Raw genomic sequence first — 15,830 nt, forward strand, 5'->3', positions numbered from 1 at the left:
CCCCCAAATAACGAGATATATCAGAATCCATTTGTAAGTTGGACCAATATTTTTTAAAAATGTCTCTTACATGGGTGGCACCATTATCAAAGGTAGTGATAAACCGTACCACTTCATCATTCTGTGTCCTCTGAGTGGGGTTCAATAGAGTTGTTCTATCCCTACTTTTGGCATGGTGGTAAGCTTTTTTGAGAACGTGGGGTGGATAGCCTCTATCTTGAAAATTTTTCCTCAGTTCCTTAGCTTGGGACTCAAAGTTATCCTCATTTGAACAATTCCTGCGAATTCTAAGGTATTGCCCCTTAGGAATCCCTCTTTTGAGATGCTGCGGATGGTTACTACTCCAATGTAAGAGGGCATTGGTAGCTGTGGGTTTTTTAAAATTAGATGTCACCAACTCACCATCTATTCCTTTAGTGATGAGGATATCTAAGAAGGGTAATGAAGAAAAGTCAATCACAGAAGTGAAAAAAAGCCCAATGGTGTTATGACTGAGCCTGTCCACAAAACCCTCAAAGTCCTCTATAGAGCCTGTCCAAATTAAAAAAATATCATCTATGTAACGTGTCCATATTTCTGAGACACGATACATAGAGAAATCACCCTCCTCCAGGTCATCATTCCAAACCGTAGTCTCCTCCCACCAGCCGAGGAAGAGGTTAGCATAGGCCGGGGCACAGGGACTGCCCATGGCCGTCCCCCTCAGCTGGTGGTAGGTATGACAGTTGAACGTGAAATAGTTGTGTGTTAGACAAAACCGGAGGAGTGCTAAGATGAACTGGTTATGTTCATGAAGATGTTGTCCCCTTGTTTGAAGGAAAAATTCCACCGCTTCCAAACCCTTCTCATGGGGAATGGAGGAATAGAGGGCCTCCACGTCAATACTAGCAAGATAGGCCCTTGGGTCAACATTAAGGCCTTCAAGGCGACGTAGCAAATCAGGAGTGTCCTTCACAAAGGATTGTAAAGAGGACACAAACGGAGACAGCACACGATCTAGATAGATACCTGCATTCTGGCATAGACTGCCTACCCCTGACACAATGGGCCTGCCTTTTAAGGGGTTCAGGCCCTTGTGAACTTTGGAAGGCAGTAGAATGTAGCCGTTACGGGATGGCGAGGGAGGATAAAGTCAAATTCTGTCTCGTCAATAACACCTTTCTCCAAACCTTCCTGTAAGATTTGGCGTAGCTCTTCATGATACTCCTTAGTTGGATTGCTTGTAAGGATCTCATAAGAGTCTCTATCAGCAAGAATAGAGTCACAGATCTGCTGATAATGTGTAGTGTCGAGAATAACAACATTGCCCCCCTTGTCAGAGGGCTTAATTACAATAGTGTCATCACATTCCAAGCGATTAATTGCTTCTATCTCTCTCTTAGAGCAATTAAATCTGCACGGTATATGAGACTTAGAAAGACCAATGAGCTCGGACGTTACCAGATTAGAGAAAATGTCAATGGCTGAGAGGTCACTGGAAGGTGGAGGCATCCTGTGGCTCTTAGCCTTCAGTTGTGTGAATGGACCCATACCCCGTTGGTTGGGGTCAACCTCACCAATACTATGTAGTAGCCTAACATCAGCCAATATATCTACTGGAATACCAAGGTCAGCACATTTACGAGAATCCTGTTTGTGGAAGAACTTTTTCCACCTGATTTTACGCAAAAAAAGGTTAAGATCTTTAACAGATCTAAAAAGGTCAAAGTCAGTATTAGGAACGAAAGAGAGACCCTTTTTCAGTACAGTCATTTCATCAGTGTCAATACTCCTGACAGAGAGATTGATGATTTGAATACTATGTTCAATTGAGGGCTCAGAGGGACCTATGGGTAGTTCTGCCATAAGGCACTCCTCACCTATTGTTTCCTTGCTTGTAATGGTCTGTTTCTGAGGCCGTAGACCTGGTCCAAAAAAACCCCGCCTGAACTGTTATCTGGTCTCTCAGCAGGTCCCCGTGTACCCTTACCCCTCCCTCTACCTCGATTTGCGTTCCTAGGTTATTTTTACCACAATGTGCACCGTAAAAACAATTCTGAGAAGAGGGCGAGGAAAAAATGAAACCGGAAATTGACCCCATGGTGAAGGGGTTAATATTTAATCATGAATTTCCATTTTGGTGGGTTTTTTTTCTATCTTGTTTTTTTTGTGATAGTGTGCCCCCTAAACCCCATGGATTTTAAATATTACGCGGTAGTTTAATGGCTTCATCCCTACAGTGACACATTCAGATGAATGGCCATGGAATCTGTGAGCCTGATTGGGAGCTGCTGCTTGTCAATCAGTGAAGCCGAGTGGTCATACAGGAGTCTGCATATGAAATGCCACAACTGTTCTCAAAGTGTTGTGTAATTTAGCTATTTGAATAGCTGCTTATAATAAATACCGGTAGCTGCTACAATAAAATACCGCATCATATGTGTTTGGTTTTTCTTTTTAGGATGAGGATGATGAATGTAGCAGACTAGACTCTGATGAAAAGAAGCGTTTGGGTTTGGATACAGAGAACAATGCCAAGCAGATCATTGAGTATGCCTTATTTTATTTTTCTTCTTGCTTTTTCATTGCATCATAAACTATAGTATATTTAAATAGTTGATTTCAGCTTAGAGCCTCTATAAAGATTAAATTAGGGCATTACCTAAGTAATACTTCCCTAATCCTATAGTTGGCAGAGAAGTATTCTTGTAACAAACAGTCATGCAAGATGAAAAAAAAAAAAAAAAAAATCCAGGATTCTCATGCAGTTGTAGGTAGCAAATCACAGGCAGAATCATTGGATCACTGTAGAGTTACACTCTTATTCTCCGGATTTGTTTTAGCCGTCGGAGTGGTATTGCTAATGTCTGTTCCCTGCCACTAGTAAAATACTTATCAGCCGCCATCTTCTGCTCTTCCTGCCAGCGTTCCGGTCCCATTCCACTATCTTGTGACCTCTGCGCCTGACTGACTGGACACGAGAGCTAATGACACAAGCTCTCAATGTAGTCTATGCCTGCCTTGTTCTGGCTGTCATTGACTTGCATTCAGTTGTGACTTGCCAGCAGAAGACAACGGCTGGTAAGTATATTACTAGGGGCAGGGAACTTACATTAGTGGTACCACTCCGGCAGAGAATAAAGAAAACCCTCTGGAGTGATGCTTCAAGTTAGGTCATAAATGGCATCTGGCTCGTTTTAGTAATTCATATAATTACTGTCTTAAATAGGTTTAACTTTAATTCCAGGTTGCTTCTAATCTTGGTTTATCTTCTGTAACTTTTTTGTCGTTAAATTAAAAAAAAAATATATTTTTGGAAAATGTTTTGTAGCAGAATAGTTCCTGATTCATCTGGTTGCAGTTATATGTTCAAGTACCGTATTTTCCGGCGTATAAGACGACTTTTTCACCCCTAAAAATTGTCCCAAAAGTCGGGGGTCGTCTTATACGCCAGGTACGGCATGTGCAGGGAGTGATCCTGGATGTTCCCAGGGTCTGAAGGAGAGGAAACTCTCCTTCAGGCCTTGGGATCCATATTCATGTAAAAAATAAAGAATAAAAATAAAAAATATGTATATACTCACCCCTCCGAGAAGCCTGGCTGTCACCGCTGCAAGCGTCTGCCTCCGTTCCTAAGAATTGCGGAGCGTGAAGGACCTTCGATGACGTGACGGTCAGGTGACCGGTCACATGAGCGGTCACGGACCAATCACAGGACTGCGACGTCATCGAGGGTCCTTCATGCTCTGCAATTCTTAGGAATGGAGGCAGACGCTTGCAGCGGTGACAGCCAGGCTTCTCGGAGGGGTGAGTATATACATATTTTTTATTTTTATTCTTTATTTTTAACATGAATATGGATCCCAGGGCCTGAAGGAGAGTCTCCTCTCCTTCAGACCCTGGGAACCACACGCCGTATAAGATGACTGGCCGTATAAGATGACCCCCGTCTTATACAGCAGGCATATCCCAAATTCCATATTTTATATGGAAAAGTTGGGGGTCGTCTTATACGCCCAGTCGTCTTATACACCAGAAAATACGGTAATTTGTTAGATTTCTTGGACAATAAAAAAAAAAAACAAACAAAAATAAAAAACATGGATTAAATAGTCATGTAACAGACTGTTCATTTCTACTTCAGGACTGCAAAGCAAGATGTTGATGATGAATATAGCTTGCAGGCTGATGCCGAGCAGTCTCAGTCTTATTATGGAGTGGCTCATGCAATTATAGAGAAGGTGGAGAAGCAATCATCTCTTCTTATCAATGGCTCCCTTAAACATTACCAGGTACAGTAAACTCTATCTCTTAAAAGTATTTTTATTACTTATTTTAACCCCTTCACGACCTTGCCCTTTTCTGTTTTTGCGTTATCGTTTTTCACTCCCCTCATTCCCAGAGCCATAACTTTTTTTATTTTTCTGTCAATGTGGCCATTTGAGGGCTTGTTTTTTGCGGGACAAGTTGCACTTTTCAACGACATCATTGGTTTTAGCATGCCGTGTACTTGAAACCGGGAAAAAAATTCCAAGTGCGGTGAAATTGAAAAAAAAGTGCAATCCCACACTTGTTTTTTGTTTGCCTTTTTTGCTAAAAATGCTAAAACTGACCTGCCATTTTGATTCTCCACGTCATTACGAGTTCATAGACACCAAACATGTCTAGGTTATGTTTTATCTAAGTGGTAAAAAAATAAATAAGTCGCTGCTATGTAGCTGAAATGCAGGCTTGCTATGAGCGCCGACCACAGGGGGGCCCTCACAGCAGGCCGGCATCAGTAACCATAGAGGTCTCAAAGACCTCTATGGTTACTATGAGACGCATCGCTGACCCCCGATCATGTGACGGGGGTCGGCGATGCGATCATTTCCGGCCGCGCGGCCGGAAGCGCCGGTTAAATGCTGCTGTCAGCGTTTGACAGTGGCATTTAACTGGTTAATAGCGGCAGGTGAATCGCGATTTCACCTGCCACTATTGCGGGCACATGTCAGCTGTTCAAAACGGCTGACATGTTCCGGCTTTGAGGTGGGCTCAGGGCCGGAGCCCACATCAAAGCAGGGGACCCGACCTCCGCAGTAATAGTACGGCGGAGGTCGGGAAGGGGTTAAAGCACCATTAATTCCATGGTGCTGTACATACGAAAAGGATTTAAAACATATAAAATGCAAGTGCAGCACTAAAAAGAAAAAACCATGACAAAGTGATACAGAGGGGGAAAGAACCCTGCCCTCACAGGCTTTACCCCTTAGGCTACTTTCACACTTGCGTTGTGTGACGGACGTCGCAATGCGTCGTTTTGGAGAAAAAACGCATCCTGCAAAGTTGCCCGCAGGATGCGTTTTTTTCTCCATACACTTACATTAGCGACGCATTGCGACGGATTGCCACACGTCGCATCCGTCGTGCGACGGATGCGTCGTGTTTTGGCGGACCGTCGGCACAAAAAAAAGTTCCATGTAATGTTTTTTTGTGCGTCAAGTCCGCCATTTTCGACCACGCATGCGCGGCCGAAACTCCGCCCCCTACTCCCCAGACATTACAATGGGCAGCGGATGCCTTGTAAAACTGCATGTTGTGCTACTTTAACACACTGTCCGTCGGTATGTCGGCCGATGGTTTGCGACGGCCCGTACCGACGGACTAGTGTGAAAGTAGCCTTAGTGACAGAGCCAATTTTGTACTTTAAGAGACCTGGTTCGGGTCTGGGTCCGGCGCCTCCCATGTTCTTGCGATGCTGTCCTCCTGTTGCTTCATCGCTCCCCGGCATCGCGCTCCTGCGCAAGTGTACTTATCTGCCTTGTTGAGGGCAGAGTGTACAGGTGCTGGGCCTCTCTGAAATTTCCTGGCGCCTGCGCACTGCAGTCTGTCCACTATCCATTTATTTCTCAGCGCTGTTAAAAAGCGGCGCTGAGGAATACGTGCCCTTAACTGCCGCCGTTAAAATGTGTATCGGCGGTCGTTAAGGGGCTAAAAACTATGGCCCTTTGTATATGAGAAATACCACCATTTCTGGCATATTTATGACTTGTCCTGCATTTTTTATCTGTTTTTTTTAACATGCTATTTGATTTTTAGTGTTATATGATTTAATGGGAGATTAACTGCTTTGACTCCCATACACATTGCACAGTAACAGGGATTCCTGCCCCTTTCTCCTTCGTCTCATCGGGGGACACAGGGCCATGGGGTGTATGCTGCTGCCACTAGGAGTCTGACATTAAGTGAATATATATAAATTAGCTCCTCCTTTCTGCAGTATACACCTATCAATGGCTCCAGCCCGACCCAGTTCATGCTTAATGCCCGTAGGAGGCACATGGGTCTGCTATTCAGACCCCAATTTTTTATTTTATTTTTCATTCTATTTTTCACCTTTTAATATTTTTTTTTTCTTTTTAAAGGATTACATCGGCGACAGATCCTTTCAGGGTTCCGATCTCCCCAACCAACAAAAGGCGGGAACGTGGAGTGTCGCCTATACGTACCCCCTCCTGCACCGTTCACATGCCTGAGCTCTATTCTAGGGGTGACGGGTCCCTTCAGGGCACCAATCTCCCCGCACCAACAACAGATGGGAACATTGAGTGTCGCCTCCATGTACCCCCCTCTGCAGCCAGGCTTACTACCCCGGACCAATAGCCCTGTTTCATCCTGGGGGAGTTAACCCCTAGGATGTACAGAGGCACTGATGGAGTCCGAGCGACTCCCACTGCATCACCACTGATACAACAGCGGTGATGGAAGGAGACACAGTCCCTCTCCACATCCCTAACAAAGGGATGGAGGGTTCCTGCACCGTCCACGCTGCTGCACCTGACCTGCAGGCAGAGCAGTCAAGCTCTGCGCTTCTTCAAAGGGCCTCCAGATCAGGATGGGTAAGTTCCCGGGTCGGGCTCGGCAAGGAAGGATTCCTGTAGCGATTGCGGTTTTCCCTGGGTGCGTCCCGGCCGGCACCAAAAATTTAGTCCCCCGATTTCGGTGTCTGCTAGGCCGGAAGCTCCAGCCACTTGCATCATTCAGGCGGCTCCGCCCACCCTCTTGGCGCTTTTCGTTCAGAGTGAGACTGCCTTTCCTGCGCCCGGCGGCCATCTTTCGCTTACCGTCCGCATCTCAGCCTCACAGGATCAACATCCCAGTGGCAATAGCCAGCCGGATCGATAACACCGGGAAGATCTCACAGGGCCACAGAACCTGGGTAAGAGCTGTGCTGTGACCCCCATTGGCCCTTTTTTCTGCAGTATTTCATCGGTGAATAGCCACCAAACTCTCTATTAGGGCATTAAGTCAGGACAGACTGGGGTACAACATGTCATTCTCCAAGACCTGTAAGAGGGCCACCAAAACAGTGTTTTTTACCTCATGTACCACCTGCCAGACTTCGTTGCCACGGGAACTCCACTCTGCCAGGCCTGTGATCCTGAATCTGCTCAGGAGTTCACTGCCGCTACCGAACCCAGTGTACTTAGTCCCCCTGAGTGGGCTTAGTCACTGTCGCAGTCCATGGCTTCACTAACTAAAGCGATTGAGTTCCTCCAAGGCCCCTCCTTGGGTCAGGACATTTATCTGCCTGTTTTAGAGGGTTCCTCGACCACACGGGAACCGTCGGCCTGCAGGGGCCATTCTCAGTCAAAAGATACACAGGCATCTGGAAAACGGCCCCATAGCACGTCTCCCGGGCCCTCTTATGCCTCGGCATCCATGAGCTTCGTTTCTCATTCCCCCTCACCAGAGGTTCACAGCAATCAGGACACTGAATATGAGCCTGACGGGCCCCTTGACCTCCATTCACCGGATTATCAGGCGACGGTGGATAGCCTTATAGATTCTGTCAACCAGACTTCAAAGGTTGACGAGGACTCTACCTCCACCCCTGATCACACGGTGTCCTTCAAGAGGACCAAACGTCCTCATAGGGTGATTGCCAATCACCCTGAGTTTCAGGACATAGTTTGACGGCATAGAGAGGGGCTGGACAAACGCTTCTCAGGTCAGAAGCCTCTGGAGGCGAGAGACCCTTTCTCACCGGATCTGCGTAAGCAGTGGGCGGAATCTCATCCAGTTGATCCACCTGTATCCCGTCTGGCTTCCAAGATCCTTCTTTCCTTACCAGATGGACTTTCGATTAAAGGTCCCATGGACTGTCGGATGGAGAACCTTGCCCGTTCAGTTTTTTGAAGCCTCGGGTTCAGCAAGCGATGTGGGTAGCCAAAGCAATGGTCTGCTGGGCAGATACTCTGAGCAGTACCATACAGGGTAGTGATCTTCCCCCGGAGGCAGCGGATCTGGCCAATCAGATCGCTTTGGCCAGAGACTGTCTCACGCTTCTCTGGACGCGGCTAACTGCGCTGCACTTGCGGCCTCAAATGCCGTCTCTATTAGGCGGGCACTGTGTCTCAGGGAATGGTGAACGGACTCTGTGTCCAATAAGTCCCTAACCTCTCTGACTTGCTAGAGCGGTGGTTTGTTCGGAGAGAAGCTTATCTCTGATGCCACAGGTGGGAAGAGTAAATTCCTTCCCCAGCAGAAGGTTTAGCCACCCTTTCGCCGCCCGCAACAGTATTGTTTCTGGTCTTTTCACAGCAATCCCGGTTGGTCCACTACAGCCAACTCTTCTGGATCCAGGTGCTCCCCTCATGGGGACAGAGGTCCTCAGGTTTCATATAAGACCAATCAGTCGTGGAGGAGCTGACCTAAGCGGTCCAGATCTAAGGGATCCAGGTCCCATAGATTCTTGCCTAAATGACTCGTGGCATTATCCGGTCGACACCAGCAAAGCAGGCAGCCGTCTACTCTGGTTTCATCATGCCTGGCTCTGTCGTTCATGTCGAATGGGTCAGGGATCTGGTGTCCTCCGGATACATATAGAATTTTCTTCCTGCTCTTCAGCAAGGTTCTTCCCCTCTCGTCCACCCAAGCCGAAGGCGTGGACACGGTCCTTTTTTCCGGGCCATCGATTCGCTTCGTCAAGACGGGGTCATTATTCTAATACCAAAAAGGGACAGGTTTGAGGGGTTCTACTCGAACCTATTTGTGGTCCCGAAGAAGGATGGAACAGTGAGGCTTATCCTGGACCTAAAACTTCTAAACAAATTTGTGGTTTTCAGGTGGGTTTCAGAGCTGGCCGCTCTGTCCTGTCAAGCTCCTTTTCTAATTTTCCAGCAGGACAAGGTAGTTTTCAGGCCATCCCTGTTTTTACCCAAGGTGGTCTCCTCTTTTCACCTTTGAGGATATTGTCCAGCCCTCGTTTTGCCAGACACCGGTACACCGGGTGGAGAGGGCTCTTCTCACACTCTGCATTGGTGAGGGCTCTCAGGAGCTACGTCTCACTGACAGCGTCATTCCATAAGTTGGACACTTTATTCATTCTTCCTAAGGGTCACGGGAAGGGACTCACCGCTTCAAAATCCTCAATAGCCAGGTGGATACGCTCGGCTATTCAAGAGTCTTACCGTCTCAGGGGCAGGCCTATCCCAGTGGGAATTAAGGCGCACTCCACTCAGTCGGTGGGTGCTTCTTGGGCCATTCGGCACCAGGCGTCGGCGCAATTGGTTTGCACACGTTCTCTAAGCACTACAAGTTCACATTCAGGCTTCCGCAGATGCGGACCTGGGCAGGTGAATCTTGCAGGTGGTGGTAGTGCATCTATAGACAGTTGATACATGGGGTTTGATCTGTTGTCGATTCCCCACCCAGAGACTGCTTTCGGACATCCCATGGTCCTGTGTACCCAATGAGGCGAAGGAGAAACAGGGATTTTTGTGTACTCGCTGTAAAAAATGCTTTTCTCCGAGCCACTCATTGGGAAACACAGCACCCACTCTATTGGCCTGACGGCTGTGTTTGTTCTTCGGTTTGACATTTTGTACCAGTATTTGATGGTTTTGATCTCCCGCTGCTTTGTCAGAGCAAGTTTGGGCTGGAGCCAGTGGTAGATGTATACTGCGTAGGAGGAGCTATTTTTTATATATTCACTTAGTGTCAGCCTCCTATTGGCAGCAGCATACACCCCATAGTCCTGTGTCCCCCTAGTGAGTGGCTCGGAGAAAAGTATTTTACGGTGAGTACACAAAAATCCCTGTTTTTGCCTCTGTAGCACGAGTTCAGAAATGACAGCAGATGGAGGATATTAGGCAGCAGTACGAAGCTGTGTGGCTGTGAATCCCGATCTGGGATAAGCTAAATTGCCCATTTAGACTCGTAGAATGTTTGAGTTGGAAGGGACGGCCAGGGTCATCTTGTCCAACCCCCTGCTCAATGCAGGATTCACTAAACCATCTCAGACAGATGTCTGTCCAACCTCTGTTTGAAGGGTATTTACATTCTAAAGGTACCGTCACACTCAGCGACGCTGCAGCGATATAGACAACGAGCCGATCGCTGCAGCGTCGCTGTTTAGGTCGCTGGGGAGCTGTCACACACAGCTCTCTCCAGCGACCAACGATCAGGGTAAAGACTTCGGCATCGTTGAAACTGTCTTCAACGATGCCGAAGTCCCCCTGCAGCACCCGGGTAACCAGGGTAAACATCGGGTTACTAAGTGCAGGGTAACCCGATATTTACCCTGGTTACCATTGTAAAAGTAAAAAAAAAAACCACTACATACTCACCTTCTGATGTCTGTCACGTCCCCTGCCGGCGGCTTCCCTGCACTGAATGTGTCAGCGCCGGCCGGCCGTAAAGCAGAGCACAGCGGTGACATCACCGCTGTGCTCTGCTTTACGGCCGGCCGGCGCTGACACATTCAGTGCAGGGAAGCCGCCGGCAGGGGACGTGACAGACATCAGAAGGTGAGTATGTAGTGTTTTTTTTTTTTTTTTTCTTTTACAATGGTAACCAGGGTAAATATCGGGTTACTAAGCGCGGCCCTGCACTTAGTAACCCGATGTTTACCCTGATTACAAGTGAACACATCTCTGGATCTGTGTCACACACACCGATCCAGCGATGACAGCGGGTGATCAGCGACGAAATAAAGTTCTGGACTTCTAGCTCCGACCAGCGATATCACAGCGGGATCCAGATCGCTGCTGCGTGTCAAACACAAGGAGATCGCTATCCAGGACGCTGCAACGTCACGGATCGTCGTCGTTCTCCCTGCAAAGTCGCTTAGTGTGAAGGTACCTTAAGATAATCATGAACGAGTAATGTTAAAAACGCTTGTTTCACAATAAACTTGGCAAGTTAATAGACAACTGAATGAGCTCATGCTTTAGGTGAAACAATCTTTTATGAAGCATAAAATATCATTGTTCTCAGTAATCTTGTGTAAACAGGATTTGAGCTGCCTAGATCAATGGCAGCCTATGATCACTGAGCGATGTAGCATAGTCATTCAAATCTCCAACTTCTGGAAAAACAAACAAGCCCTCATAAAGCTCGTCGGTGGAAAAATAAGAGTTATGGCTCTTTAGAAGAAGGCAAGGGAAAAATGAAAATTAACTTACGTCTGGAAGTGGTTTTTAAACTTTGAAAAACATTGAGGAATTTGTTAAGTTTTCCTTAGCCAAGTACATCTGACTGTCTCATAGAAAATGAATGGAGCAGTTGTACACATTCACGGCCGCTGTTGCATTTGAAGGAACATTTCTATCCTTTTTTTGGGATTGCTGTGGGGGTCAAAATGGTTGACTGATAACTTTTCACAATAGGAAAGTTCTCTGCAGTTCTAAAGTACATCTAGGTAGGGGATCCAAACAATGTTGTTGCCAAAACAAGTTTGTAACATCAATATCTGGAAATAGAAACAATTAAAGGAAAAAAACGAACTGTAGGGTCCAATGTGTGAAAAAATGAAAAACAATAAATGTATAAAGTACAAAACACATAGTTTAATTAAGACAAAACATGGAAGCATTGGATGGTACCATGAAAATGACAACACGAAGTGTATATCTGCCGTAAACACAACAGACCAGAGGAACAGCCCATATGTAACTGACGGCAGTACTTGAAAGATGTATTATGGCAGAAGTAATAAATGATGAATAACACTAGATCATGTAATTTGCAGAGATTATAATTAGCAAGTACTTAATACTGGAAGAAAATTGTGTCAGTACAAAAATGTATACATGATAGAATATAATCATGACATGTACCTCAAAAAGTGCAATAGGTAAGCTACCGTATATAGGTAAAAAGCAAAGTGGCGATAAAGTGCAAGTGCATATGCTTATGGGCAAGCAGGGTATCCGTGATACCGCAACAGGACTGAAAGAACAACGTACGTAATAACCTAAGACAAAGTTGCCAAATGTAAAATGTACAAGATTGTGCTAGAGAACCATGGTGCTGTGTTGGTAAACGCCATAGTGGCAGTGCAGCACACAGGCAGAAAAGCCACAAATTGCTTAATATGCTTAATAGTGCTAAATAGTAGCGTGAGGAGTGATTACCTGTGTGGTCATGTTGGTACGAGCAGAAACGCGCCCTGACGTGCGTTTCGGATCAAGTCCTTCGTCAGGGGGACGCGCGTTTCTGCTCTTACCAACATGACCACACAGGTAATCACTCCTCACGCTACGATTTAGCACTATTAAGCAATTTGTGGCTTTTCTGCCTAGGTGCTGCACTGCGGCGCTTACCCACAGAGCACCGTGGCTCTCTAGCGCAATGTTGTACATCTTACATTTGGCAGCTTTGTCTCAGGTTATTACGTACATTGTACTTTCAGTCCTTTTGCGGTATCACGGATACCCTGCTTGCCCATAAGCATATGCACTTGCACTTTATCGCCACTTTGCTTTTTATCTACCGTATATACTCGAGTATAAGCCGACCCCCCTAATTTTGCCACAAAAAACTGGGAAAACTTATTGACTCGAGTATAAGCCTAGGGTGGAAAATGCAGCAGCTACCGGTGAATTTCAAAAATAAAAATAGATGCTCCACACCGTTCATTATGACCCCATAGATGCTCCATATAAAGCTGTGCCACATATAATGCTCTGCACCGTTCATTATGGCCCCATAGATGCTCCATATAAAGCTGTGCCACATATAATGCTCTGAACCCTTCATTGTTGCCCCATAGATGTGCCATAGAAAGCTGTGCCCCATATACAATGCTCTGCACCGTTCATTGTTGCCCCATAGATGTGCCATAGAAAGCTGTGCCCCATATACAATGCTCTGCACCGTTCATTGTTGCCCCATAGATGTGCCATAGAAAGCTGTGCCCCATATACAATGCTCTGCACCGTTCATTATTGCCCCATAGATGTGCCATAGAAAGCTGTGCCCCATATACAATGCTCTGCACCGTTCATTGTTGCCCCATAGATGTGCCATAGAAAGCTGTGCCCCATATACAATGCTCTGCACCGTTCATTATTGCCCCATAGATGTGCCATAGAAAGCTGTGCCCCATCTATAATGCTGCTGCTGCTGTTGCTGCAATAAAAAAAAAAAAATAATGACATACTCACCTCTCTTGCCCGCAGCTCCTCAGCGTCCCGTCTCGGCGTCTCTCTGCACTGACTGTTCAGGCAGAGGGCGCCGCGCAGATTAGTACGTCATCGCGCCCTCTGACTTGAACAGTCACTGCAAGAGGATGCGAAGACGGAGCCGCGCCCGGCGTGTGGAACGCGGACAGGTAACTATGTAATACTCACCTGCTCCCGGCGTCCCTGGCTCCTTATCCCGGACCGCTGGTCTCCGGGTGCCGCAGCCTCTTCCTCTGTCAGCGGTCACCGTTACTGCTGATTAGAGGAATGAATATGCGGCTGCACCCCTATGGGAGTGGAGTCCATATTCATAACTTTAATGAGCGGTCCCACGTGACCGCTGAACAGGGGACGAGCTGCGGCACCGAAGACCATGGGACGGGCAGGGGGAGCGCCAGGAGCCCTGGAAGCAGGTGAGTATGCGACAGTCCTCTCTCCCCCTCACCCGCCGACCCCACCTCCGATCATGACTCGAGTATAAGCTGAGAGAAGCACTTTCAGCCCAAAAATTTGGGCTGAAAATCTCGGCTTATACTCGAGTATATACGGTATATAGCTTACTTGTTGCACTTTGAGGTACATGTCATGATTATATTCTATCATGTATACATATTTGTACTGACACTCATAATTTTCTTCCAGTATTAAGTACTTGCTATTTATAATCTCTGCAGATTACATGATCTAGTGTTATTCATCATTTATTACTTCTGCCATAATACATTTTTCAAGTACTGCTGTCCGTTACATATGGGCTGTTCCTCTGGTCTGTTGTGTTTACGGTAGATATACTCTTCGTGTTGTCATTTTCATGGTACCATCCTATGCTTCTTTGTTTTGTCTTAATTAATAAACTATGTGTTTTGTACTTTATACATTTATTGTTTTTTATTCTTTCACACATTGGACCCTACAGTTCGTTTTTTTCCTTTAATTATTTCAATTTGATTCTTGCCCAATGATCTGCCATTCACTTTACAAGCAGGTATTTGGTCATCATTGTTGTGTACCACTATTGGATATTCACTATTCTTATACATGCTTGTTGTTTGCTAAGTGTGTAATCTTTTCAATATCTGGAAATAGTAGCATTAAGTAAAATTTTAATTTAAAAAACCTGGTTACAGAAAAATATTCCCTGATGTGACAACGACTTCAAATAACCCTTGTGCTTTTCTGTAGGTATCATTAGTACGATAAGTGATTCTAGTGAAATTTGCCTTTGTGGATTTTTACTCATTTAGCTTTGCGTTACGATTTCAGGTCCAAGGCTTGGAATGGATGGTTTCTCTCTATAACAACAATTTAAATGGAATTCTTGCTGATGAAATGGGGCTTGGAAAGACAATTCAGACGATCGCTCTCATAACCTATCTGATGGAGCACAAAAGACTTAATGGTCCCTTTCTCATTATTGTTCCACTTTCGTAAGTTGAATGTCTGTTTCTTTAACCAGCTTTGTTTTTTTTTCCTTTTTATCTGAGTGTCCTGTGATAGATTTACATCCATTAGCACGTAATGGGGCAAGTTAAACTCACAAAAATATTTCAGATGAAATGTAGATTTTTTTTTTCAATTTTAAATAAATTATAAAAGGTTTTTTTTTACCCATTATAGATGTTTATCACTAAGGTAGAAGAAAATGGAATATTTTAATCCTGATTATTTTGGACAAAATAAAACAAAACCAAGAAATTGTAGAACTGATTAAAGGGTTTGTAGGATGCCACTCACTTCAGCATCAGGGGGTGAGTGCTGCCAGTGACATTGCCTCTTCCTATTCCTTTTTCAAAAGTTTTATTAGGGTTTTATATTTTAACCGGGAAGGGTAGATAAGGAGGGGGAGGGAGGGAAGGGAAGGGATATGAGAGTAGGAGAAAATAAACCCCTATAAAAATAGGGGAGACAAGCAATCATATAATACTGTAAGAATTTACAAGATAGATGTAGCTTAAAAAACAATTAAGATAAGCGTTGACATGGGTAATGTTACGTGTAACTCTCTTAAACTAGCATTTGCTCTAACAAATATATTAACCTGTATGGTATAGGTTATACCCTATAAAGTACTGATATATCCATTATTTGACATAAACGTAGGACTACATGTAACTCTCTTATACTAGATGATATCAGACGATTGTATCAATTCTAAAGTTGCATGAATTGATGTGGAAGGCTATAAAAAAAAAATAAAAAAAAATGGAAGTAATGCTACATATGGATTAGCTAGAAACAACAGCTGAAGCTATATGGAGTGATTTACAGTTTAGACATAAAAGTAGGGAATATATGATGGCCTATCTAGCCCGGACCAACACCGATGGCCCTCAGATTCCACTGGGCGGAAAGTTCGGTTCAATCACATGCTGTGACGTGGACTATATGGAGTTTGGAAGTGGG

At 45.3% G+C, this 15,830-nt stretch overlaps 1 protein-coding gene across 9 annotated transcripts in view; it reads left to right on the forward strand.

The window, feature by feature from the left end:
* SMARCA2 (SWI/SNF related BAF chromatin remodeling complex subunit ATPase 2) overlaps positions 1–15,830 on the forward strand; it is a 403,813-nt gene that overhangs the window by 213,928 nt on the left and 174,055 nt on the right. For all 9 annotated transcript variants that reach the window (XM_077249116.1, XM_077249118.1, XM_077249115.1 and 6 more), the window contains exons 14-16: positions 2,441–2,529; positions 4,124–4,271; positions 14,691–14,854. In XM_077249116.1, the coding sequence (XP_077105231.1) occupies positions 2,441–2,529; positions 4,124–4,271; positions 14,691–14,854 (401 nt within the window). The remainder of the gene's footprint in view (positions 1–2,440; positions 2,530–4,123; positions 4,272–14,690; positions 14,855–15,830) is intronic.

This window comes from Ranitomeya variabilis, chromosome 1 (assembly GCF_051348905.1).
Source record: "Ranitomeya variabilis isolate aRanVar5 chromosome 1, aRanVar5.hap1, whole genome shotgun sequence".
Lineage (NCBI taxonomy): Eukaryota > Metazoa > Chordata > Amphibia > Anura > Dendrobatidae > Ranitomeya > Ranitomeya variabilis.